General features: G+C 41.5%; 2 protein-coding genes across 4 annotated transcripts in view; one reads left to right on the top strand and one right to left on the bottom strand.

The window, feature by feature from the left end:
• Positions 1-13,343, top strand: part of IGFBP7 (insulin like growth factor binding protein 7) — a 69,392-nt gene extending 56,049 nt beyond the window's left edge. Inside the window, exons 2-5 of the mRNA XM_072775186.1 lie at positions 2,611-2,720; positions 10,768-10,884; positions 11,614-11,740; positions 13,082-13,343. Coding sequence (XP_072631287.1) covers positions 2,611-2,720; positions 10,768-10,884; positions 11,614-11,740; positions 13,082-13,101 — 374 coding nt within the window. The 3' untranslated portion in view covers positions 13,102-13,343. The remainder of the gene's footprint in view (positions 1-2,610; positions 2,721-10,767; positions 10,885-11,613; positions 11,741-13,081) is intronic.
• Positions 13,262-20,886, bottom strand: part of POLR2B (RNA polymerase II subunit B) — a 47,381-nt gene continuing 39,756 nt past the window's right edge. For all 3 annotated transcript variants that reach the window (XM_072775183.1, XM_072775181.1, XM_072775182.1), the window contains 7 exons: positions 20,235-20,485; positions 20,060-20,149; positions 19,713-19,820; positions 18,390-18,503; positions 17,890-18,050; positions 14,210-14,405; positions 13,262-13,522 (listed from right to left, as the gene is read on the bottom strand). In XM_072775183.1, the coding sequence (XP_072631284.1) occupies positions 13,433-13,522; positions 14,210-14,405; positions 17,890-18,050; positions 18,390-18,503; positions 19,713-19,820; positions 20,060-20,149; positions 20,235-20,485 (1,010 nt within the window). In that variant the 3' untranslated portion in view covers positions 13,262-13,432. The remainder of the gene's footprint in view (positions 13,523-14,209; positions 14,406-17,889; positions 18,051-18,389; positions 18,504-19,712; positions 19,821-20,059; positions 20,150-20,234; positions 20,486-20,886) is intronic.

The following is a 20,886-nucleotide window of genomic DNA, read 5'->3' as shown; positions in this document are numbered from 1 at the left end:
AAGTTTATAGAAGAAAACAGGAAATCTTTATGACCTTGGGGTAGGCCAAACATTTCTTTAAACAGGGCACCTCCAAAGCACTAATCATAAAAGAAAAGTGTGATAAATAGGACTGTGTGAAAACTGAGAATATCTTAGCTTTAAAAGTGTGCCCCGGGAAGAATTCATAGGCGTCTTCAAGGCCTGTAACAGAAAATCAGGCTGGGCTTGTTCCCTGCACCCCTGACAGAGGGGGGCCTCGGCTGCCCCTCCTGACTCTAGGGAGGTGGATGGACGCAGGTTCAAATAAGTGGTTGGTTCTAAGGCTCAGGCACTGAGACCTCACAGCAAAAAACCATCTTACGTTCCTTGTGTGGTTTTACTACATGAGAGGCAGCTTTGTTCCCGAGCCCCTCCACCCCTGAACACTAGGGTATTCTTCTCCGAACAATCTCTTGAGATTCCCTGAGCTTTGAGGTCATCCTGATGAGTCTGTGTGGGAAGGAGGACAGAGCCACATGGAGGCCCTCAGAGAGGTGAGGGAAAGTAGTTCACATTCCAGCCAGATCCGGTTCGCTGGCAGCTCAGCCCCTGGGTCCCAGGACCCTGGAGGAAGGCTGGGGTGGGGTCAGGCCCGGCCCAGGCCTTTGCGGGGTCCCCTGTTGCTTCAGTCAGACTAGGAAGCACCGGAGACAGAGCCAGAAGACACACAAACACAGCCTGGCCTTGCTCACCGCATCTCCACATCTGCAACTGAAAAGCCAAGACCCCTGGCCAAGATAGACGTTTCCTCCTCAGACCTATGGTTTAGAGGGAAGGAAGCACGAAATATATTTAGAACTTTCAGAACTTTGATTGTTTTGCACATTCTTACAAAGGGGAAAAAATAAAAATACCCTGAGGGATTAGAAAAAAAAAATCAGCAACCAATACTTTAGATGAGTGGGAAAAAATCTTATATGCTGGAGTTATTTCCTTTCTATTTCAAAAAATTACTAGTGTGCTGGAAATAGCCTGTTGCAAAAGGGGAGATTTTGTGTCCTTTGAATGCTGATTATGCCAGAAAATTTTCCAGGCCTAAAGGGGAAGTTGTCCCTTTCCCAGGACACTGACGCAAGATGACCCTTACAGTTAGACATTTTATTTGGCAGAAGACTCGAGGCAGTGGAGAGCTGAAATTCAGAGGGAATGATTAACTCATTCGTTCAAGAAACGGCATTGAGCATTGAGGATGGGCCAGGTTTGGTTCTGGAGTGGTGGGCTGTCCTACCAGGAAGAGGGGCGTGGGGGGGCGGGGAGGTAGGCTCCAGCTCCACCTCCCTCCCTGTTCTGGGGACTGTCCCTAATCTCCCCGAAGGCCCCTGTGCTTGAGACCTGCCATTCAGAATTAGCAGAAGTGAAATATTAAATACAACCCACTAAGAAGCAGGTGTGTGGGCCTCTTCTACAGCAGATGCTGGGGAGCTGCACCCCCCACCCCCCCACACCCAAGAAGCAGTGAGCATAGCCCTCTCAGTACCTATTGGTTTCAGAAGTGTTACAGTTCAGAGCTGGACCAGCAGGTGGGTTTACCTACACACCAGCTTCAGGTAACGTGTAGAGGAAGGTCGTGTGGAGCCCTGCGGCTTTCCTGTGACATCTTTAGGCATTGGTAGGCTGATGAGAGAAGGTATCAGCGCTTCTTCCTTAAGGGGCCAATTTGTAAATTGGTTGTTTCATGCCATACAGCCCCGGGCCACAATTGCCAGACTCGCATGACTGTGTTCCAGTAAAAAACTTAATTTATGGACACTGAAATGTGACTTACAATTTTTGCATCATGAAATACACACACACACACACACACACACACACACACACACACACACCAACCATTTAAAAACACAAAGACTGGGGCGCCTGGATGGCTCAGATGATCAAGCACCGACTCTTGATCTCGGCTCAGGTCTTGATCTCAGGTTTGTGAGTTTGAGCCCTGTTTTCTTAAAACAAGAAAAAAAAAAAAATCCTGGTAAACGAGAAGGAAATAAAGCTCAACATTTTGGAACTAAATTTTATTATATTAATTGGGACATCCCAGATAATGCAAAACAGCCGGTGCATTTAAACCATTAAACAAAAAAAAATAAATATAAAAAATAAAAAATAAAAAAATAAACCATTAAACATGGGCAGTCCGGGTGGCTCAGCGGTTTAGCGCCGCTGTCCGCCCAGGGCGTGATCCTGGAGTCCCGGGATCGAGTCCCACGTCGGGCTCCCTGCATGGAACCTGCTTCTCCCTCTGCCTGTGTCTCTGCCTCTCTCTGTGTGTGTCTCTCATGAATGAATAAATAAAATCTTTAAAAAAAATAATAAGCCATTAAACATGAATTAAGGGAGTGGAAAATTTTGTCAACAGTGAATTTTTCTTCCTAATGATATCTGTTTGTTTAGATGTGTGCATTTCCAAAGCAGAGCTTCAAATCATGCTGGTGGCAGGGGGATGCCAGGCTCTGGTCTTTGAAATTTATTTTAGGTAATGCACAGGGGGCACAGCCTCCTAAACAGAGTCAAGTATTTACTTCCTAGAATGCTAACGTGAGAAAAAGATGGTTTAAAAAGATGTGTTTGGCTTTGTGTTCTCTCTTGTAGGTCCTTCCATTGTGACACCCCCCAAGGACATCTGGAATGTCACTGGCGCCCAGGTGTACTTGAGCTGTGAGGTCATCGGAATCCCAACCCCTGTCCTCATCTGGAACAAGGTCAGTGGCCCAGATTTCAGGAAGGCCTCCAAGGCTGCCGGCCTCTCCTACTCCCTGCCGCTCCTCAGAGGTGAAGCCTTGTGGTGACCTTCCAGACACTTCCCCTGGATCCACAGACCAATTTTACTGACCTCCAGAATGGTCTCCGCTCTGCTTTTGTTATCAGGGCCTGAGGCTGGAGCCTTAGGAACTGGAAAACTATAATGCTGAACACCCAAACCCAGCATGTGAGTGTGTGCGCATGTGAGTGTGAGCATGTGTGTGTCCTCCCCAGAGACGGTACAGCATAGCAGCATCATGGTTAAAGATGTGAGTAACCAGGTCACGAGAGTTCTAAGGCCCCCCTGCCCCCAGGTTTCTTCCCCTGAGCACTATTAACATTTTGAAGCAGGGATCCCTGCGGGGCTCAGCGGTTTAACGCCTGCCTTTGGTCTCCAGGGTGTGATCCTGGAGACCTGGGATCGAGTCCCACGTCGGGCTCCCTGCATGGAGCCTGCTTCTCCCTCTGCCTGTGTCTCTGCCTCTGTGTGTGTGTGTGTGTGTGTGTGTGTGTGTGTGTGTGTGTCTCTCATGAATAAATAAATAAAATCTTAAAAAGATATATTTTGAAGCAGATAATTCTTTGATGTGGGGGCTGCGCTGTGCATTGTTAAGATGCTTAGCATCATCCCTGGCCTCCACCAGCTGGATGCCAGTAGCACCTGCCCCCTCCAGCTGGGGACAGTCAGAAGTGTATCAGGACATTGCCAAATGTCTCCTGGGGGAAAAAATCGCCTAAAGTAAGAAGCAGTGCTCTAAACCTCCATCTCCTCCTCTGTATGATGAAGGTGGCATATAGTTTTTGTAAAGAGTCCATAAAGGAACGCAGGCTTGTTATCAGCAGAGTTAACGCTGTTGGTGTCACCTACTGTTCCTGGAAATATTTCTCCTCAAGTGGTATTATCTTGTGTAATTGTCATCACATTTGAAGGATAACGTATTCCCAGCATGTCTGTAGAAGGGAAAACACTCATTTCCCAGATCAAATAGTACTTCACGGTTATACTCTATGATTTTACATTATTTCCCTTTTTGTGCATTTTCAAGGTTTTATTTATTTGTTTATTAAAGATTGTATTTATTTATTCATGAGAGACAGAGCGAGGCAGAGACACAGGCTGAGGGAGAAGCAGGCTCCCTGCAGGGAGCCTGTTGTGGGGACTCGATTCCAGAACCCTGGGATCACGACCTGAGCCAAAGGCAGACACTCAACCACTGAGCCACCCAGGCACCCCCTTTTTTTCTGCATGTTGACAGGGTGAAGCCTCCCAACAATGCGATGGAGTAAATACCATCAAACTTGTGCTAACAACAAGGAAATAGAGTTTAAGGAGAAAGGCGTAACCAGGTACCCCTTTCTGGGCTGGTTCACTTCTCCAGCGAGCTCTGAGATGGTCTCTCGATTATTTTGTTTGCAGGTATCTGACCAGAGGATCCACTTCTGGAATTCCAGGGGGATCTTGGCTCCCATGGTCAGAATCTTGATGTGGCAGGTTGTAAGAACCTCCCTTCAAACTACCCTGAGCAAGAAAAAGGGAGAGTGGGGAGTGGCGACTCCTGCCTCTGGGGTGCCTAGATCCAGGTGCGCAGTGTGGTCAGGACTCGGGTCTGGACTTTGATCTCCGCGTGTGCGTCTCATTTTTTCCTTCTACTTCAAAAAGCCCCACACGGTCGGCAGCATTGTCATTGGCAGCTCCGGACGCATGTTATGATCACCCCTTGAAGACTCTAGAGGAAAGAAAGGGCTTCCCCTGTCCCTGCTGCATTGTCCCCTAGAAGGACGCTGACTCGGGTGGGGCCACCTGCCACCCTCTGGCCAGCGGGCTGCATCATCCTCATGGGGCCATCTGGTGGGAGTGAGGTCAGGGGGATTCCAAAAATGGGGGTAGGGGGGCAGAGACACCACCAGCAATGTTGCGACCAACCTTTACAGCTGTAACTTCTGTTAAAGAGGACAGTGAAGGGGATCCCTGGTGGCTCAGCGGTTTAGCGCCTGACATTGGCCCAGGGTGCGATCCTGGGGTCCCGGGATTGAGGCCCAAGGCCTGCATTGGGCTCCCTGCGTGGGGCCTGCTTCTCCCTCTGCCTGTGTCTCTGCCTCTCTCTGTGCCTCTCATGAATAAATAAATAAATAAAATCTTAAAAAAAAAAAAAGGACAGTGAAATTTCACAGTAAATTTTGCATATTTCAAAAACGCAAATTTCTTTTTTTTTAAAAGATTTTATTTATTTATTTATAATAGACATAGAGAGAGGCAGAGACACAGGCAGAGGGAGAAACAGGCTCCATGCAGGGAGCCTGACGTGGGACACTATCCCAGGACCCCAGGATGCCGCCCTGGGCCAAAGGCAGGCGCTAAACCGCTGAGCCACCCGGGGATCCCAAAAACGCAAATTTCCAACGCAAAATGTATTTGTCACTACAGGCCATGTCACCGACCTAAATAATTAAACAAGCCATTTGTTTCTCCCCACTTTCCCTGTAACCAAACTGTTAAGAATACAAACCAGAAAAAGGTCACGTTCAAATTCAATTTAAGCCCAGAATTGCTTTCGGATTATAAATGGATGTTAGAGTCTCAAGTGTCAAGCTTGAAGTTCAAGAAGGCAGCTTGTCTTCCTTGCTCAAGAACTAACTCCCAGTGGGCAGCCCAGGTGGCTCAACGGTTTAGCGCCGCCTTCGGCCCAGGGCCTGATCCTGGAGACCCGGGATCGAGTCCCACGTCGGGCTCCCTGCATGGAGCCTGCTTCTCCCTCTGCCTGTGTCTCTGCATTTCTCTCTCTCTGTGTCTCTCATGAATAAATAAATAAAATCTTAAAAAAAAAAAAAAAAACTAACTCCCAGCAGCCGCAGAGCGTGCGGAACGAGCCTTCTCCCTCAGACACTGAAGGCTACGGTGGCGCCTCTTGTGGTCTGTACTCTGTGGCCTCTAGTTACTGTGTGATGTTGACGAGGCCCATACTTCTCCAGCAAACCCCCAGCCTAGAAAGATTCCAGGAGCAGTATTTTGAGATGGAGAAATGAACTGAAATAGCCATATTTTAGGCTGAGAGAGCCTTAACCCAGCAGGTCAGAGATGATGCTTATGGAGAAGATAAAACACCTAGAATTCCTTCCAAACGCTTGTAGTTTCTGAGACCAAAGCTCTTTGTTCTTTTCCTGCCTGAACATTTCTGCAGATTTGGGCTTTCATGACCCCCAGAAATAGTTCTTTAATTAAAAATAGTGATAGGAAAAAAAATAGTGATGGGGCACCTGGGTGGTGCCCAGTTGGTTAAGCATCTGCCTTTGGCTCAGGTCATGATCTCAGGGTTCTGGGATCGAGCCCCGTGTCAGGCTCCCCGTGCAGTGGGGAGTCTGCTTCTCCCTCTACTTCTGTGCTCTCGCTCACTCGGTCTCAAATAAGTAGTTAAAAAAAATTTTTTTTTTAATTTTTTTTTAAATAAATTTTAAAAAGTGATGATAGTAATATTAGGAGAGACTCTCCAAAGACGTAAAAAAAAAGAGTTCAAAATCTCCCACCGTCTTCCACTCCCTGAAATAACCAAGTGAACTGCCCTGGTTTTTCTTTCTAGACCCTTATTTGTGTCCAGACACCGGCACATATTCCCAGTATGTGGCAGGCCTAGGGGGGAGCATGTTACTGTGATACTGGCTTTTCTCAATTAATTTCTTGGGCATCCCTCCAGGTCTGCTCTCGGTAACTACATGATATTCCTAGTATGAGAGTGTACCATAATTATTAAACAATTCCTGTATTGTTTCTAATTTTTGACCACCTTAAATAATATGAGTATATACATATTCTATATGCAAGTGCTTTTATTTTTTTCCCCTAGAAGATGGACTCCCCCCAAAAGATCCATGACTAGGTAGGTCAAAAGATTTGTTTTAATGCTAATTTTAATAGACATTGTCAGATTACTTTCTAAATAGATTGTAGCGGTTCACACCCTCCCCAGTAGTGTAGGGGTGCCATTTCCCTGCATCCTCACCAGCACTGAATATTGCCCAACTTTTTAATTTTTGTTAATGATGGCTAAAAATATCCTTTTGTTATTGCTTTAATTTCTTTGACTACATTGAGGATACATTTTATCACATTGTAAATTTTCTTTGGGGTTCAGCAGTCTTTTATTTTAAATTTTTTAAGATTTTCTTTATTTGAGAGAGATAGAGCACACGAGTGTGGGGGTGGGTGCAGGAGGACAAGCAGACTCTTCTCCCTTGTGCAGAAAGCGCAAGCTGGGCTCAATCCTAAGACCCTGAGATCATGAGCTGAGCTGAAGTCAGATGCGTAAGCGAATGAGCCACCCATGGGCCCCTAATTTTATTTTAATTCCAGTATAGTTAACATAGTGTTATATTAGTTTCCAGTGTGCGATATAGTGATTTTTATCAATTCCATACATCACCCGGTGCTCCTTACAAGCGCACTCCTTAAGCCCCCTCACCAATTTCACCTGTTCCCCCCTCCACCTCCCCTCTGGCAACCAGCAGTTTGTTCTCTAGAGGTAGGGGTCTGTCTGTAAGGGCACCTGGGTGGCTCAGTGGGTTAAGCATCCGACGCTTGATTGCAGCTCAGGTTTTGATCTCAAGGTCATGAGTTCAAGCCATGTATTGGATTCCATGCCCAGCATGGAGCCTACTTTTTTTTTTTTTTTTTTAATTTTTATTTGTTTATCATAGTCACAGAGAGAGAGAGAGAGAGAGGCAGAGACATAGGGAGAGGGAGAAGCAGGCTCCATGCACCGGGAGCCCGACGTGGGATTCGATCCCGGGTCTCCAGGATCGCGCCCTGGGCCAAAGGCAGGCGCCAAACCGCTGCGCCACCCAGGGATCCCTGGAGCCTACTTTTTAAAAAAAAGTCTATTTCTTGATTTTTTTTCCCCTTTGCTTCTTTGGTTTCTTAAATTCCACATACAAGTGAAATCATTTAGTATTTGTCTTTCTCTGACTGATTTCACTTAGCATAATACCCTCTAGCTCCATCCATGTCATTGTAAATGGCAAGATTTCACTTTTTATGACTGAATAATATTCCATTGTGTATGTGTGTATGTATACATATATATACGTTTCAGTGGACACTTGAGTTGCTTCTATAATTTGGCTATTGTAAATAATGCTATAAACATAGGGATGCGTGTATCCCCTTGAGTTAGTGTTTCTGTATCTTTGGGGTAAATAATAGTGCAATTCCTGGATCATAGGGTAGTTCTATTTTTAACTTTTTGATTAGCCTCCATACTGCTTTCTTTCCACGGTGGCTGCACCAGTCTGCATTCCTTCCAGCAGTGCATGAGAGTTCCATTTTCTCCACATCCGTGCCAACACCTGTTTCTTGTGTTGTTGATTTTAGCCATTCTGACAGGTATGAGGTGATATCTCATTGTAGTTTTGATTGGTATTTCCCTGATGGTGAGTGATGTTGAGCATTTTTCATGTGTCGGCCATCCACATTTCATTTTTATAGCAATGTCTGTCTTCTCATTTTTAATTGGATTGTTTTGGGGGGGGGTTGAGTTGTATAAGTTCTTTATATATTTTGAAAAGAGTATTTTTCATATTGTGTGTTATGTGAATTGTGTTCAAATATTCTTTACCCATTTCTTTTTTGGGTTGTTTCTAATTACTAGTCTGTGGCTTTTTGTACAGGAGATATTTATTGACCCTTTCTCACGTATTAAAAATATCTTTCCTAGACAATTATTTTGTTTTTAGTGGGTTACAGTGGCCGGGGATATGCAAGTTTCAACAGACATGTATTTATTTCATCATAAACCTCTTCTGAAACTTCATCAAAAAGGCACAGCAAGTATGTTCTATACTGCATAAAAATCCTCTAATGGTTCCTGAAATTCAGTGAACCCTTGAAATGTATTAACCTGTAAGAGTCAGACTAACTCATCCTGCTTTGTAACCACGGGCACTTTTCATTAATTGCTTATTTGCAATAGCAGGATTCAGGAAGATGTTGTTGCAGCTAAAATACAAGCAGAGCTGAAATGACTTCCTGGGTCTCCCTCTAATTCACCTAGTTGACCCCTTATGGTGAGCAGTGACTGCTAGGCAGTTTTTTTTTGCCTAAATTTCTAAGGTTCAAACTCTGAAGCACGTCCAGCCCATTGCACATCTGTCAAATTGTCTTAGAATCCACTTTTCTCAGCCAGCATCCTTTTCTTTTCTTTTTTTTTTTCAAACTATAAAACACATTGATCGACAAACTCCCCTCACATGAGGGAGCAAGGAAATGTGCCATATAAAAATGTACCATGTAATAATTCTTGACATTTCTACATGTTTTCTATGTGGTGAGTAGCTTTTTACAATGTATTAGAATGTGAGTTCTGTTACATATAAAGATTTGCTTTCCAATCCAACTTGAGAGCAGTTTATACAGTAGACCAGGTTTACTGGCGCAGAATGCTCCTAAGAGTGACGTAACCTGAGGACCAGCAGTTGCTGAGATTATTTTCCATGGAGTAGAGTTTTTCTGCTCTGGTCACACACAGAGCTCTAGAAGAATTCTGAAATTCACTAAAGACCAGAGATACGTTACTTTGGCCATTGAATCAATACTCTCACACCATGGTTATAACCATTTTCAAATATTTCAAAATCTGCACTAGCATAAACTGTTTTTGCCAGCTACTTGGTAAATGGGAGGAAAAAAGATGCCTACGGAGTTTATCTGTTTCGTCTTGATAGCTCTTCCATGTGAAAAACACTAACCTGGCTTTCTCTAATGGTCACAATAGGGGGAAACCCCGGGGGGTGGGGGGCGCTAAGCAGGCAAGCAAAATCCAGGCATTCCAAATCAATAATGCTAGGTATTTTTTTATAAAGTAGAGGAGTTGGCCTAGGTCCCTCATGGTTTTCAGAGCCCTAGCCCTGGTGTCACGCCACAGAAAATGAGTAGACTTGAAGTTGAGACAAGCTTACTGATGTGTAGTAGGAGTGGGACACACAGGGAGATGCAACACTAATGTAGAGTGTCCATATAGTATGTCACCTGTTTTTTTGTGACTCAGAATCTGCTCAATAAAATGAAAACTACTTGTGAGATTGCAAGTCCTTTTTCCTAATTAGAAGTTACTTATCAGTTAAACATCAACCTCTTACAGGTGGCCTGAGATGGAATAAACAAAACATTGCTTCCTGTATCGCTTTTTTTTTAAAGCCCATCCTTATCACAAGCCTTAAAATATTTGTACCCTGACTCAACAATTCCACTTTTAGAAATTTATACTAAATGTGTATGTACATAAGGGTTACAAGTACATTTTATTTTTCCATATACTTTTGCGTATTTTCCAGTTTATAATATGAACACAGGTCATGAGGGGGAAATTAGGACAGAGTTCACTATTACCCTCAAACCAAGGAGATGGAATGTCTTAACCCATCCCTATTTCCATCATGACGCACAGGGGTGGGCAGCAAGCAGCTTTTGTCATAAGAGAACAGAGCCAGCAGTGTGTATTTGACAGGCATTTTTTTGCTCTCAGTTCTTTAGTAAATCATTAGAATGAACTCTTAGCCCTCCGAACAAAAAGAATGGTACTGATTTTGGACTCAACCTACTGTTTTCTATTACTGAAGTGGTTGCAGAGCATAGCCTCCTACTCAAGGTCCCAAGAATCAAATCTAGCACTTGGTGACAGTTTGTCAAACATGGCATGGCAAGCAAGAAAAAGCTCAGCAAAAAACAATTTATGAGGGCATGAGTGAAGGATGGTAGTCAGTGGCAGCAAAGTATGATGGTGTGCCTTCCCCAAGCATGCAGAAAAATAATTAGTTTAAAATATATAAACTTAGAGGGAAACTGACAGGAAGAAATAAGATCTATAGTTAAGTATTCAGGAAAGAGTAACAGGGAAATTGCTGGGTTTAATCCAGTTAGAAAGTCTGACGCATACCCCACACAATTCTAAAAATGTGGCTGCTTCCAAGTTGGTTTTTCAGTACAAGAAAACTTAAGACTATTTGCTTTTGTTTTTGCAGGTAAAAAGGGGTAACTATGGAGTTCAAAGGACAGAACTCTTGCCTGGTGACCGGGACAACCTGGCTATTCAGACCCGGGGTGGCCCAGAAAAGCATGAAGTCACTGGTTGGGTGCTGGTGAGTACCAAGAGCTGCCAAGGATTTCATTCCTAGGATTAGACACAGCAAGCCTGGCAAAAGTGCCAGATGTCCTGCCAGGCTGCAAGTATTTGCCCTGCCACACCACACACTCTTTGGAACAAGCCTACCAGGAAACTGCTACTCCTCTTTCAGAGGGAACTTAAAGAGCTGAGATTGGTTCAATGTTTTGGAAACAACCAACAAATAAATGAGAATATTTTCTCTTAAGAATTCAAAGCACGGGTGCCTGGCTGGCAGTCAGTAGAGCATGTGACTCTTGATCTGAGTTGTGAGCTCAGTCAAGCCCCATGCTGAGCCTGGAAGCTTACTTTAAAAAAAAAATTCAAAGCAAAATCCTCACGGGGAACTAAGTGGCCCAACCATTATTTTAATCAATTCTTAATGGTTATTTTTATTTGACCTCTGATGCTCCTAAATTGTACTTATATCCACTAGTAGTCTTCCTCAAGCTGGTATGGCACATGTCCCCAGTTCTTCACCTATACATTGTGTTCAGAAGCTGTCAGTGGTGTTTCCTCAGAGCGTCAGTGCTCCTGGCAGAACAGAAGGGCAGCTGCCTCACTCTTCCAGCACAGTATCTGCACTGTTTCTGGCAGTACCTCTGCTAGGAATCCCCTATTCAGCCTAAGAAATAATGACCTAACTGGAGCCACTGGGAAAGAGAGGACTGCCATAGAGGAGCTAACGATCCTTTTTCTTTCATAGGTATCTCCTCTCAGTAAGGAGGATGCTGGAGAATACGAGTGCCATGCATCCAATTCCCAAGGACAGGCTTCAGCATCAGCAAAAATCACAGTGGTTGATGCCTTACATGAAATACCAGTGAAAAAAGGTAGGTAATGAATCTCACAACCATTTAAGGATTAGTGGTTTTGTCTCATAGAGAAACAGAACCAAGGATGAAATTTAGACGTAGCTCTTACTGAAGTTGTTAGCCACAAAGACATGCCATCAACATGTGGAGCACATGGCTCTACGAGAACATCTGGACAGTTGATGGAACGCTACTGTTAAGACTTAGATGCTTTCATCTTATCTCACATGTAAAAGTCAAAACTCAAAACTTCAATGGAATGGCTTATATTTCCCACAACTTTCTATCCACATGGCAGTCTTCCTTGGTGTTGCAACCATTACATTAAATTTCCACTTTAAAGTAAATGATTGTGGGATCCCTGGGTGGCACAGCCGTTTGGCGCCTGCCTTTGGCCCAGGGCGCGATCCTGGAGACCCGGGATCGAATCCCACATCTGGCTCCCGGTGCATGGAGCCTGCCTCTCCCTCTGCCTGTGTCTCTGCCTCTCTCTCTCTCACTGCGTGCCTATCATAAATAAATAAATAAAAAAAAATTAAAGTAAATGATTGTGAGCAATTCTGGTCCTTCACTTTGAGCTTTTATAAGAGAAAGCCAGAAGGGACAGTATACTGGCAAGTACCCAACTCTACTCTGCCTTGCCATCAAAAAGCTGCCTCTCAAGCACCTATCCTGGCAGCATCAGAGCACTGCTACTTTACATTTATGTAGTGGTCTTAGACTGATGTCCGAACTGGCTTCTCTTAAACCAAAAATAACAAAATTTATTATCAGCATCTGTCAAAACATCCCTCTGCGCAGATCGCTCGGGAGGAGGAAGTATCAAGTAAATATGTGCTTGGTCAGATTCTCCTTGGCCAAGATGTGGACAGCCAGGTGATGAAACAGCAGTAGCTGACAGTCATGTTTCGATCTCAGCTCTGCCACTAATTATCCTCCACTTGAATTCTGAGAGAAAGCTTGATGACAGAGGACAGTTCCTTCGCGTCTCTGGATCTCAACTTGGTTGTGAAATGAACTCTTCCACTTCTATAATTAGTTCCATCTCTCATTCGTAGACCAGAACAACAAAATCACATAGGTCAAATTCCAAAGAGTGTTTCACCCTATCATGTGTTGTTTTAGAGATTTTAATTTATTCATGAGAGGCAGAGACATAGGCAGAGGGAGAAGCAGGCTTGGTCTGCAGGGAGCCTGATGTGAGACTCCATCCTGGGACCCCGGGATCACGCCCTGAGCCGGAGGCAGGCGCTCAGCCACTGAGCCGCCCAGGCGTCCCCCTATCGTTTGTACAGTTACTCACATATCCTTTATCATTTATTATTTCTTTAATTTTCATCTTTTTCTTTTTTTAAACAGGTGAAGGTGCTGACCTATAAACTGCAGAATGTATTAATCTGCATCACTAAAAGTAGTCCTGGTAACTACAGCCTCTGTTCTTGCCTAATAACCAGTTTCTTTTCATCCAGTCCACTAACGCTTAGTTATATATTCACTGGTTTTACATAAAGGAAATCCAAAATAAAGATAACACATCAAGACTATCTACAAAAATTTATTGTCTATTTACAGAAGAAAAGCATGCATGTAATTAAAATCAATAAAATGCTTTCTCTCACAATGCAGTACACTGTGGTTTTTTTTTTTTTTTAAAAAAAACATACTGAAGAAACAAAAATATTTACAAGTATCTTGAGGTTTTTAAAAGAACTAAACACTCATCATTCGAGGTGCAATACTCATAGACATAAGTTCCTGAAACAACAGCTTGCACGCATAAGGCATTCGCACCAAAGAAATCTGGAGGGAGAAGAAAAAGGTAATTAGCAAAACTGTATTTGAAATAACCCCACTCCCCTACCCCAGAAAAAGGTATGAGGTCTTGGTACTGTAGGTGATAAATAAGGGCTGATAACATTCATCCCTTATTTGCTACTTTGTGGCGGCTCTTTCTCCTGAGAGGCTTTGGTATTTCTTTTTTTTTTTTTTAATTTTTTTTTTTAATTTTTATTTATTTATGATAGTCACAGAGAGAGAAAGAGAGAGGCAGAGACACAGGCAAAGGGAGAAGCAGGCTCCATGCACCGGAAGCCCGATGTGGGATTCGATCCCGGGTCTCCAGGATCGCACCCTGGGCCAAAGGCAGGCGCCAAACCGCTGCGCCACCCAGGGATCCCGAGGCTTTGGTATTTCAGTCTTCTAGCCAGACATAATTTATATTCACCTTTTTTTTAACTCCTTAATTTAAAATGTTTAAAATCTCTTGTACACATCCTTATTTCCAAAAGATGAGACATTACCCCACTACAACTGGTTTTTAGAAAAATCAAATTATCTTTTTCCTCATTTAAAACTAAGAATCTTATACAGGTGTTAATCAAAATTGTGAAAATGCCAATCGGTTCCACCACACTGAACCTGCCTGCATGATTAAACCAACATAGTTATATCCTAAACAAGTATCAACTGCCAATAAGGTCTACACACCTGGGTTTTATTGCGGCAGCCTCGGCATTCATATGTATGGGTCCTCGTGTTAGCAATCGCCATTATGCCACAAAGATTGCAGACATGAACCTGATATGGATCTGACGCCTCAAACAATCTTTCCCTTAAAAACTGGGCTGCTCCATGGGCAATCTGACAATCTCGTTCCATTTCTCCAAAACGTAGACCACCATCACTGTTAAGAACAAAGAACAGATTATTTTATACTAATAAATAAAGCAGCTTCTCCATGAATGAGTCTCCCAGGCAATCAAGCCTACACTGATAAATGTACACTGGTAAAAGTAATGGAAAGAACAAGTGAATAATCACAGGTTTCCCCAGTATGGAAGTGAAATGAAATGCATTATTTAAAGAGCCAAAAAGTGGATGGTTACAGCTTCTATTTAATAGTCTCAATACATAAAATTCATAAAACCAATGATTTCTTAGTGATATTACCAAAAACCAAATCATCAATTTTGGAGAATGATAAACCAAGAAAGAATCAAGCATTTATCTTGCCTAAATGAACTATGTCACAAGGTTAACCAGTTGAGGAAACAAAGTTTCTCTCTATACAGAAGTATAAACAGGGACATCAAGTAATGATCATTAATGGCTGCTGAAACTGTTAAGACACAGACACTGGAAATACACAATATTGCCTATGACATTACTGCAAAACAAAAGAGTGCAATTCTTCATTTCATCAAAGCTCAAGATCTAATTAGCTATTTACAAGAAAAATAGGAATATATAGCCCCAGAATGCAACCGGCAAAATCCAGAGTGTGAGAAACCCTCCAGGGCTAACAATCCAGTTTCTTCAACACATAAACACTGCAAGGGAAAGGAAAGGTGAAAGGCAACCTATAGACTTAAAAAACAAAAACAACTCCAACTGCAAAGCACAGATGTATCTATATCCTAACTGAAAACAAATCTCCTTAAAAATTAAAAATTTCCAATCAGGAAAATTTGAACATTGGATACTTAGTAATATCAAGGTACAGCTCACCCTGAACAAAGTGTAAGGGGCTCTTATTCCTAACCCCATCCTGCAGTCAAAAATATGTGTAAACATCTGATTCCCCAAAAATCCTAATAGCCTACTGCTGACTGGAAGCCTTACCAATACTAGTCAGTTAACACATACTGCACATATGTATTCTATACTATATTCTTTTTTTTTTCTATAGTATATTCTTAAAGCTAGAGGAAAAAAGTGTTAAGAATTGTAAGAGAAAATACATTTACAGTACCATATCAAAAAAAATCGTGTACAAGTACACCTGCACAGTTAAAACCTGTATTACTCAAGAGTCAACTATAGTGTGATTAGGTGTTTTGGTGGGATTTTTGTAATGTTCTAATACTTTAAAGTTTTCTGAGTGTAATCTGTGGACCCAGTAAGGGTGGAAACTATTTTCATAATAATATAACACATTTTTACTTCTTCCACTGTATTGACATGTGCACTGAGATGGTTGCAAAATAAACTACAAGACACAAAACAAGGCAGTGGAACCAAACTTACTAGCAGTCATATTCTCCACTGTGAAGGGAAGAGGGAAAGCCAGTTTCACTTAAGAATGTCATTAATAATAAAAGCCTGGGTGGCTCAGTCCGATAAGCATCTGGCTCTTGATCTTGTGATCAAGAGTTCAAGCCCTGTGTTGGGTTCTGCCCTGGGTGTGGAGCCTACTTAAAAAGAATGTCATTAATAAAACTGTAAAAATAGTTTTATTAAACCTTGATTCTTGAGTACACGTTTTTCTGAATATTCTATGACAAAACAGTTCTAAAGCACTTCTGTTCTATACTAAGGATGCTTGTCTTAAAGAAAAACACTTGCATGATTCTGAAATAATTTCCTTTTCTCATGGAGTATCTTGAAAAAATCGCTGACACCAATTTTGTTAATTCACCAACACGAAGAACACCAACTATGTGAATCTGAATTCAGACCTGGGTATTGGGCAGACATCATTTTTTTTTTTTTTTGAAAATGAACACAATAATCCTTTTACTTTGAGGAAAACTTGTAAGTATTTGTTGAAAATGATTAAAATTTGAGCTTTCAATCAAAAAAAATTTTTAGAAAACCTCTATTTAACACTGGCCGTGAGAGCTTCTCAATAAAAGATTTCTGATAACACTGGTGAAGACACTACAAATGTGAATTTTTAAAATAAATGAAACACATCAACATGAACCAGTTTTTTCCAAATAGCCCCAGTTATAATGCTACAAAATTATACATGTGTAAAAGATACATTCAAAGTGCAAGACAGGCCAGAATTTTAATACAATATGGTTTCAGATTCTACATCACAGCTAACCTTTAAGAAACTACAAATTGTTATTTTGGCATAGCCAAAGAATATCCACAGTCATCTAAAAAGGTTATTAAAATATTTCTCCCTTTTCCAACTACATGTCTATATGAGGTAGGATTTTCCTCATATACTTAAATATAAAAAATACTGCAATGGATTGAATGCAGAAGCAGACACAAGAATCCTGCTCTCTTCTAGTAAACCAGCTCATTAAAAAGATTTGCAGGGGTACCTGGATGGCTCAAGTCTAGGTTAAGCATCTGCCTATGGCTCAGGTCATGAGGCCCAGGTCAGGGTCCTGGGATCAAGTCCCAAATGTCAAGCTCCAGGCTCAGCAGGGAACCTGCCTTTTAAGGACATTAAGGAGGGCATGTGATATGATGAGCACTGGGTGTTATAAGCAACTGATGAATTACTGAACTCTACATCTGAAACTAATGTACTATATATAGGTTAACTGAATTTAAATAAATACATTTTTAAAGATTTGCAAAAAGGTAAACCAATGTCACTCCTCACTAAGTTTACTTAGAAAATAAATTTTTCATTAAAAATGTTATTTATGGGCAGCCCAGGTGGTCAGCAGTTTGGCGCTGCCTTCGGCCCAGGGTGTAGTCCTGGAGACCCGGGATTGGGTCCCATGTCGGACTCCCTGCATGGAGCCTGCTTCTGCCTGTGTCTGTGCCTCTGTGTGTGTGTGTGTGTGTCTCATGAGTAAATAAATAAAATCTTTTTTTAAAAATGTTATTTATGTTAATGCCTAATGGGCTTATTAATGTTTTCTGTGATTTATTTTAGCAAAAAAGAGCACGCAAGCAGGGGGAGGGGCAGAGAATCCCCAAGCAGACTCTCCACTAAGTGCAGAACCCAATGCAGGGCTCAATCCCAGGACCCTGAGATGATGTCCTGAGCTGAAATCGAGTTAGATGCTCAACTGAGTAAGCCACTCAAGGGCCCCCTTATTAGTGTTATTTTTTACTAAATTAACATTTTAAGTCTTAATTTTAACTTCTACCATGATTAACATCAATAGAAACAACTCAAAAACTCTTTAGGGTCCTGGAACTAAGAAATTTGAGAACCACTTTCATAAATATATCCTGAAATATATTCACAGATGAAAATGATGTCTAGGCTTTGCTTAAAAGTAATCAGGAGCTGGTGGCAGTAGGGAGATAAATGCAGTTAAGTCAGTCTGGCCACTGATAATTACCTGATGTGGAGTGAGAGGCACATGGGGGTTTCATTATACCATTACCTCTATTTTGGTAGATGTTTGATATTCTTCATTAAAAAAGGTTAATTAATAATAACAATGATGGTGATGCAGCTCTCTTACCGAGATCTACCCTCCATGGGCTGTCTATTAAGGATCTGAATAGGTCCCCTGGCACGAGAATGAATCTTATCATCCACCATATGCTTCAAACGCTGGTAATATGTGGGACCAATAAAAATCTGTGACGTGATTTTTCGACCAGTGAAACCATTGTACAGGACCTGAAAGAGATTTTGAAGTACAGACTTAAAAATATTAAAAATACATGCATAGACCATATGATTTCATTTATATGAAAACTGAAAGCAGAGAGAATGTTTACCTTGGGGCTCGGATGGGAGTAGTAAATGGAAGGATACAGGAGGGGGCATCCAGGCCTAAAAGAGTTCTAATTTTTGAGATCTGGGTGCCAGTCACACAGATGTGTTCATCAAGCTATACATTTATGATTTGTGCACATATTTAAAGCATTGTCATACTTCAGTAAGAATTGATTTTTTAAAAATGAAACTAGACATATACGACAAAGGATATAACTACTAATATAAGAGCAAACATACCTCATTTCCTCTGAGATGGTAGCCATAATCAGATAACAGATTAGAAATCTTCTGCACGTTAACAGCATCATTAAATGGAGTGGCATCACCAATTTCACCCTTGTTAGCTGATACCTTTTTTTAAAAAAAAGTAGTCTTTAAAAGCTGGGTCCTTCTGTATTCCCTTAGAAGTCTTTATCAATAAAAATATATTCAGTTAAAAAATCCTTTCTATACAGGGAAGATTTTGAATTTAAAAATCTATGTTATGGAAAGCTGTAATATTATGTTTCATTTTATTAATATCTTAAATGAAATATTTATAACAAACTAATTTACTGTAAAAAATTAAACTTGGGCAGCCTCGGTGGTTTAGCAGTTTAGACCTGCTTTCCGCCCAGGGCATGATCCTGGAGACCCGGGATTGAGTCCCACGTCAGGCTCCCTGCATGGAGCCTGCTTCTCCATCTGCCTGTTTCTTTTTCTCTCTCTCTCTCTCTCTCTCTCTCTCTCCCCCTCCGTCTCTGTGTGTCTCTAATAAAAAAAAAATCTTTAAAAAAAAATTTTAACTCAATTATAAGCCTTCAAAAAGGGAAGCTATCCATGAAACCAGATACAAAAAGAATGAGACTCCCAACTGTTTCCTATGGCTCAAAGAAAGTGACATTTTAATGCCCTCAAACCAAGTCACCTATGTGTTAGGCTATATCCATTCTACCGGAACAAGATACTTAAAAATGGAAAACCTACTGAAAGATGCATGAATATAGCTAATAATACAGCTATACAATTATTAAGTTCACACTGAACTAACCACCAATGAATTAACCCCTCATCTACAGAAAAGAACCAGTCAAAAGATAATAATAGATGTATGTAGAGATTGGATGTAGTAAATTTAATAAAAATTCTGACTTAGCCAAAACCTCACAAATTTTTGCTGGGGGAAGAAACACACAATCATAACCAACTTACAAATTAAAAGCAGGAAAAAGAAAAAAAATTAAAAGCAGGAAAGTGGGACGCCTGGGTGGCTCAGCAGTTGAGTGCCCGCTTTAGGCTCAGGGCACGATCCTGGGATCCTGGACTGAGTCCCGCAACAGGCTCCCTGTGGGGAGCCTGTTTCTTTCTCCCTCTGCCTATGTCTCTGCCTCTCTCTCTGTGTCTTTCATGAATAAATAAATAAATCTTTACAAAATGTATGAATAAATAAAAGCAGGAAAGTAAGTATCATACAATCTTTTTTCCAAAAAAGAACCCTGACTCAAATATGAGAGAATCACCTATCATCATTTTGGAAGAAACATCAGTTTGGAACATATATTTTTAAAGAATATTTCTTACCTTCCCTTGAAGACATTCAATCAAGTGACCAATAGTCATGCGAGAGGGAATGGCATGGGGATTTATGATGATATCAGGGGTGATACCCTCACAGGTAAAAGGCATGTCCTAGGAAGAAATTTTTTAAAGGAGACAAACGTAACTCTCTTAACTATGAAACTGAAATGGATCCTCCCCTTTCTGAAGTTTCCTATGTCCTCAATTCTGTTCAACATGCTCTATTCATTTACTTACTCAAAATTAAAAAGTCAAGCCTCTATCATCTTTGCACTTTTAAGTTAAAGCAAATTTTGATTCTGTAAAATGTTAAACTGTGGGTTAAGGTGAGGGAAATAAGAGATACCTACCTCTTGTCTGTACTGAATACCACAAGTACCCTTTTGACCATGTCGACTAGCAAATTTGTCTCCAATCTGTGGAATTCTAACAGAGCGGACCTGAATTCATACAAAAATAGGTTAATTAACTTAAGTCAAACTGGTTTACTTTTTATAAAAAGCAGTATGAAAAAGCTATACTCACCCTTATTTTACAAAATTTATATCCTTCCTGGTTGAGAGTTACCATAACCTGATCCACAATGCCAGTCTCACTAGTTCTAAGAAATGTGCTACAGTCTCTCTTGGTATAGCGCCTATTAGTGCCCTCTAATTCATCTTCATTTTCAGGCAAGGTGACTGTTTTGCCTATAATAACATCATCTCCTGATACACGGACTCCAGGAGCTATCAAACCATCATCATCCAGCTTGTCATAAATGGCATGCCTCATACCTATGAGGAAACAGACACAGAATTTTCTGAAATGGTACTACTATATAAAGTATTTAAAATGTCACATAACCCGGGGCACCCGGGTGGTTCAGTCTGGTTAAGTGCCTTTGGCTCAGGTCATGACATCAGGGTCCTGGGATTGAGCCCTATGATGGACTCCCTGCATGGTAGGGAATCTGCTTCTCCTCCTCTCCCTGCCCTCCCCCCCCCAAACTTGTGGTCTCTCATTCTAATAAATAAATAAAATCTTAAAAAAAAAAAAAAGTCACATAATCCCCCCAAAAGATTAAAACCAAATCCTGAATCAGTTCCAAGTCAGAGAGAAGTTCATAGGAATCTTTAACACCATGAGCTATGTGTAATAATAATACAATGCTCTTACTCCAAATCCTACAAACTAT

The sequence above is a fragment of the Canis lupus genome, chromosome 14 (genome assembly GCF_048164855.1).
Source record: "Canis lupus baileyi chromosome 14, mCanLup2.hap1, whole genome shotgun sequence".
NCBI classification, from domain to species: Eukaryota; Metazoa; Chordata; class Mammalia; order Carnivora; family Canidae; genus Canis; species Canis lupus.
This window is presented reverse-complemented; position numbering and strand designations above follow the sequence as displayed.